This window comes from Salvelinus fontinalis, chromosome 29 (assembly GCF_029448725.1).
Source record: "Salvelinus fontinalis isolate EN_2023a chromosome 29, ASM2944872v1, whole genome shotgun sequence".
Classification (NCBI taxonomy): Eukaryota; Metazoa; Chordata; class Actinopteri; order Salmoniformes; family Salmonidae; genus Salvelinus; species Salvelinus fontinalis.
In genome coordinates, this window is record NC_074693.1 from 441,763 (window position 1) to 447,762 (window position 6,000).

The following is a 6,000-nucleotide window of genomic DNA, read 5'->3' on the forward strand; positions in this document are numbered from 1 at the left end:
TCGAGTCTCATAGCAAAGGGTCTGAGTACTTGTATGTATATAAGGTGTTTATTGTTTTATAAGTTGCAAAAACTTTACTTTGTCATTATGGGGTCGTGTGTGTAGATTGATAAGGAAAACTGTAGATAGTCTACTTCTATTAACATGTTGTCTGTCTAGTGGGCCTGGGGGAAGAGGTTAAATGTCTTCTAGTGACACGTCTAGTGGGCCTGGGGGAAGAGGTTAAATGTCTTCTATTGACACGTCTAGTGGGCCTGGGGGAAGAGGTTAAATGTCTTCTAGTGACACGTCTAGTGGGCCTGGGGGAAGCGGTTAAATGTCTTCTAGTGACACGTCTAGTGGGCCTGGGGGAAGCGGTTAAATGTCTTCTAGTGACACGTCTAGTGGGCCTGGGGGAAGAGGTTAAATGTCTTCTAGTGACACGTCTAGTGGGCCTGGGGGAAGAGGTTAAATGTCTTCTAGTGACACGTCTAGTGGGCCTGGGGGAAGAGGTTAAATGTCTTCTAGTGACACGTCTAGTGGGCCTGGGGGAAGAGGTTAAATGTCTTCTAGTGACACGTCTAGTGGGCCTGGGGGAAGCGGTTAAATGTCTTCTATTGACACGTCTAGTGGGCCTGGGGGAAGAGGTTAAATGTCTTCTAGTGACACGTCTAGTGGGCCTGGGGGAAGAGGTTAAATGTCTTCTAGTGACACGTCTAGTGGGCCTGGGGGAAGAGGTTAAATGTCTTCTAGTGACACGTCTAGTGGGCCTGGGGGAAGAGGTTAAATGTCTTCTAGTGACACGTCTAGTGGGCCTGGGGGAAGCGGTTAAATGTCTTTTAGTGACACGTCTAGTGGGCCTGGGGGAAGCGGTTAAATGTCTTCTAGTGACACGTCTAGTGGGCCTGGGGGAAGCGGTTAAATGTCTTCTAGTGACACGTCTAGTGGGCCTGGGGGAAGAGGTTAAATGTCTTCTAGTGACACGTCTAGTGGGCCTGGGGGAAGAGGTTAAATGTCTTCTAGTGACACGTCTAGTGGGCCTGGGGGAAGCGGTTAAATGTCTTCTATTGACACGTCTAGTGGGCCTGGGGGAAGCGGTTAAATGTCTTCTAGTGACACGTCTAGTGGGCCTGGGGGAAGAGGTTAAATGTCTTCTAGTGACACGTCTAGTGGGCCTGGGGGAAGAGGTTAAATGTCTTCTAGTGACACGTCTAGTGGGCCTGGGGGAAGAGGTTAAATGTCTTCTAGTGACACGTCTAGTGGGCCTGGGGGAAGCGGTTAAATGTCTTCTATTGACACGTCTAGTGGGCCTGGGGGAAGCGGTTAAATGTCTTCTAGTGACACGTCTAGTGGGCCTGGGGGAAGAGGTTAAATGTCTTCTAGTGACACGTCTAGTGGGCCTGGGGGAAGAGGTTAAAAACCTGTTATGGCTAGGCGTACTGCTAGCGGGACACTTCGACAACATCCGGTGAAATTGCAGAGCGCTAAATTCTAATGACAGAAATATTTTAACATTCATGAAAATACATGCGTAATACATCAAAATGAAGCTTAACTTCTTGTTAATCCAGCCGCTGTGTCAGATTTCAAAAAGGCTTTACGACGAAAGCACACCATGCGATTATCTGAGGACAGCGCCCCGCAAACAAAAGCATGAAAAACATATTTCAACCAGGCAGGTGTGCCACGAAAGTCAGAAATAGCGATATAATAAATGCCTTACCTTTGATGACCTTCTGTTAGCACTCCAAAAGGTCCCAGCTACATCACCAATGGTCCTTTTGTTCGACAAAGTCCTTCTTTAATTCAATAATCCACCGGTTTCCCTCCATCAAAATGCATACAAAATTAAATGAACTGAATTTTTTTGGGGGGGGGTTTGTCCTCGGGGTTTCGTCTGCCATATCAGTTCTGTTATACTCAGACATTATTTTAACAGTTTTAGAAACTTTAGAGTTTTCTATCCAAATCTACCAATTATATGCATATCCTAGCTTCTGGGCCTGAGTAACAGGCAGTTTACTTTGGGCACGCTTTTCATCCGGATGTCAAAATACTGCCCCCTAGCCCAAAGAGGTTTTAAAGGTTCTCTGTCCTGGGGTTGTTTTAAAGCATAAAGTCTTAATTTTTCTGTGTAGGTCTAAGGGCTCGCTGGAAAAAGAGACCGGGGCCTCCATGTTGACATCCCTGTAAACATAATGGTGATTTTATAAAATTGAAAAGCATTGAACCTTCGTGTAACCCTTCTCCTCTCAGGTCCGGCCCCGGTAACGTTCGATGTGGACACGGCCCACCCTAGTGTCTATGTATCCAGAGACAGAACCATCGCTGTAGACTGTGATAGCATGGTCCCCTACCAGCCCAACCCAAAGAGGTTCCTACAGTCTGTCAACGTGCTGGGGGCTCAGGGCTTCCAAGATGGACGCCACTACTGGGAGGTAGGGTGGTATTAAAGTTTTCAGCCCCCTTTTTCCACATTTTGTTACGTTACAGCCTTATTCTAAAATGGATTAAATAGTTTTTTTCCCCCCTCATCAATCAACACACAATACCCCATAATGACAATGCAAAAACAGGTTAGACATTTTTGCAAATGTGTAAAAAAATTAAAACATAGCACATTTCCATAAGTATTCAGACCCTTTACTCAGTACTTTGAAGCACCTTTGGCAGCGATTACAGCTTTGAGTCTTGAGTATAATTCTACAAGCTTGGCACACCTGTATTTGGAGTTTCTGCAGAGATATATATACACACACTTTCTGAATGCATTGTGTGTGTGTGTGTGTATCTCGTTTCTATTTTTGTTAAATATGTGTGTGTATATAATACTCATGTATAACAATTTTACTGAGTTCATAATGAAATCAGGGAATTGAAATAAATAAATTCATGAAGCCCTAATCTATTGAGGTCACGACTGGCCAGGGGTGCAGCAAGGGCATAGGCCCAGCCGGCCCCAGGAAAAGAAGCTGCTGCCTTGGCTAGAACTGAGGATCCATTATAAATACAAATCAGAATGACTTTTTTCCCAACAAAAGGGCTTTATTACAGACAGAAATCTTCCTCGGCGTGAACATAAAATTCTACCCCCCCCTGTATATAATCTCACTATTGTTATTTTACTGCTGCTCTTTAATTACTTGTTAGTTTCATTTTTTTTATTCGTAGCTGTAATTTTTCTTCCCAACACAATTGTTGATTTAAGGGCTTGTAAGTAAAGCATTTCACTGTTCGGCGCTTGCGTCTAAATTTGATTAGACAGCTTGCTGGACAGGACACCCCCTGGACAGGACACAAGTCTCTGTTTATTCTAGAACAGGATATTGTATTGTGGTATTTATTTACTAATATCTATCCCTCCCTCCTAGGTAGGAGTGGGCAGCAAGGCCAAGTGGGACCTGGGTGTGGCGTCGGAGAGGGTTGACCGTCAGGCCCGGGTCAAGCTGAGTCCTGAGAGCGGTTACTGGACCCTACGACTGAGAGAGGGAGACCAGTACTCTGCAGGCACACAGCCCTGGACACGGCTTCAGGTGGGATCCTCTGCACTAAACTAGTGACACTTCAGGGTTTAGTGAAACTCAAGTGTGGACTCTTCCTCGGCTGTCCCCACTGGAGAACCGTTTTGGGTTCCATTTTAGAACCCCTTCCGTGAAAGGTTCTACGTGGAATCCAAAGGGGTTCTACGTGGAATCCAAAGGGGTTCTACGTGGAATCCAAAGGGGTTCTACGTGGAATCCAAAGGGGTTCTACGTGGAATCCAAAGGGGTTCTACGTGGAATCCAAAGGGGTTCTACGTGGAATCCAAAGGGGTTCTACGTGGAATCCAAAGGGGTTCTACGTGGGGGTAGCCAAGGACTGTTTTCGAACTCTTTCCCCCCCCTAAGAGTGTATGTGAGACCCGTAGAGTATTGGACCTGAAGTGACTCTTTAAAACACATTGATCCACTACTGCTTCACCTGATAACATCTTGTTTCTCTCTCTCCTCCATGTTGTGTCCTGCAGGTCGGGTGGTCTCCCCAGAGGATAGGGGTGTTCCTGGACTGTGATGAGAGGAAGGTGTCCTTCTATAACGCTGATGACATGAGTCTCCTGTACTCTTTTAGTAACGGCCCCAGAGGCAGAGTTCTGCCGTTCTTTAGCCCCTGTGTCAATGATACGAACCAGAAGCCACAGCCCATACAGCTGCTGCACTATCCTCCTGTTGACCTGACCTGTTAGGACAGGTGTTTTAATGATACTAGCCAGAAACCACAGCCCATACAGCTGCTGCACTATCCTCCTGTTGACCTGTTAGGACAGGTGTTTCAATGATACGAACCAGAAACGACAGCCCATACAGCTGCTGCACTATCCTCCTGTTGACCTGTTAGGACAGGTGTTTCAATGATACGAACCAGAAACGACAGCCCATACAGCTGCTGCACTATCCTCCTGTTGACCTGTTAGGACAGGTGTTTCAATGATACGAACCAGAAACGACAGCCCATACAGCTGCTGCACTATCCTCCTGTTGACCTGTTAGGACAGGTGTTTCAATGATACGAACCAGAAGCCACAGCCTATACAGCTGCTGCACTATCCTCCTGTTGACCTGTTAGGACAGGTGTGTGTATAACAGGTGTGTGAATAATAGGTGTATCAGACTGGTGTATCAATGACTACAGTCAGAAACCATATCCCATAATGCTCCTACACGCTCCCTTTGGTCCTGACTGGTGTCTTTGAGATGTGTTTCTCTGATCCTTGACTCTTTGATTTGCCAGTTGATGTAATAGTTTGCCCAAAGTGTCTACTGTCTGAGCTTCCCAAGTCTAAATCACCAAAACACTCCATATCACTTCCTTTCATTCCTCTGTGAGGCGTTTACTTCCAAAGGGTTTTGCAATGGAACAGTTGCTATAGTAAATGTTCTCATCACCAGGACCCTCTTTATCAGCATGATGCATCATGGGAATCATAACGTGGTCTCATTTATAAAGGTGCAGTAGAAATATATATTGTAATAAATTCTGCTTTAGTGGCTATATGTACTTTTCTTTTGGGGTGGCCAAATTCACACAGAAATGTGAGTTATAGATATTTCATTCTACGTAAACAAGTCTAAAAAGTGGTAGATGTGTGTTATTTCTATGCTTAAATTTGTTTTTTTTGCGGTTTTTGCTTTCGGTTTTGTACACAAGCTTCAACAAGCTGAAACAACAATATTTTTGGTGATGGAAGGTATATTTCACAGCGGTTTAGATGGTACAATGATTCTCTACACTATACTACCTTATTTTGTCACACAAACTGAAATTAGGCAAACTACTAGAGTTTTAGAAACCAGGAAATGGCAGAGCGATTTCTGCATAGTTGATCTTTTTTAAGTTGCTCTTTTGACAAAATGGGGCCCGTTGTCCATTTTTTTTTTGTGGATGTTTCCTCCTGTGTTTAAGAGTCGCTGTAGATATTGATATGTGCCATAATTACACTGCGTCATTGAATCACAATGCTTTCTCATCGGGGACTTATGTTATGCCTTCTCACCTTTTTTATGTGATCTCTATTTTTAATCGGTTCAATATAGCTTTAAAAAAAAAAAAAGTGTTTTATTTCATCACAGTACTTTTTGTTTTGAGTTCTTTGCGCTCATTCAATTTTTTTTTTCTCCTAATCTTGAAATATAAATATGTAAATGTGCAGTATTCATCTCAATCAATCTGTACTCATCGGATTAAACGAAGGACTGATTTTATTGTAATCAGAAAAAGGCAATTTTGAGGGGGGGGGGGGTGTGATTTGACAATAAACAATGAACCAAATCAAACACCTTTATCATGTCTTATGTCTTTGGTCTTCAGCTTTCAGAGGACCTCTGAGTACTGCAACACAGATTTTGTGTCTGAAAATTACAGATTGAGCCGATGGTTTTTAAATGGGAGTTATCTGACAAATGAGGAACAGCGATAGTCTGTTAATTTATTTTCTTCTTCACAATGTCAACTTTTTTGTCATTCAGCTCGCCCGAAAATAGGGGA

The 6,000-nt window shown here is 43.9% G+C and overlaps 1 protein-coding gene across 2 annotated transcripts in view; it reads left to right on the top strand.

The window, feature by feature from the left end:
• The window catches only part of trim105 (tripartite motif containing 105), a 29,510-nt gene extending 23,721 nt beyond the window's left edge, over positions 1 to 5,789 (top strand). For both annotated transcript variants that reach the window (XM_055888028.1, XM_055888027.1), the window contains exons 7-9: positions 2,236 to 2,417; positions 3,351 to 3,512; positions 3,986 to 5,789. In XM_055888028.1, coding sequence (XP_055744003.1) covers positions 2,236 to 2,417; positions 3,351 to 3,512; positions 3,986 to 4,201 — 560 coding nt within the window. In that variant the 3' untranslated portion in view covers positions 4,202 to 5,789. The remainder of the gene's footprint in view (positions 1 to 2,235; positions 2,418 to 3,350; positions 3,513 to 3,985) is intronic.
• The last annotated feature ends 211 nt before the right edge of the window (positions 5,790 to 6,000 follow it).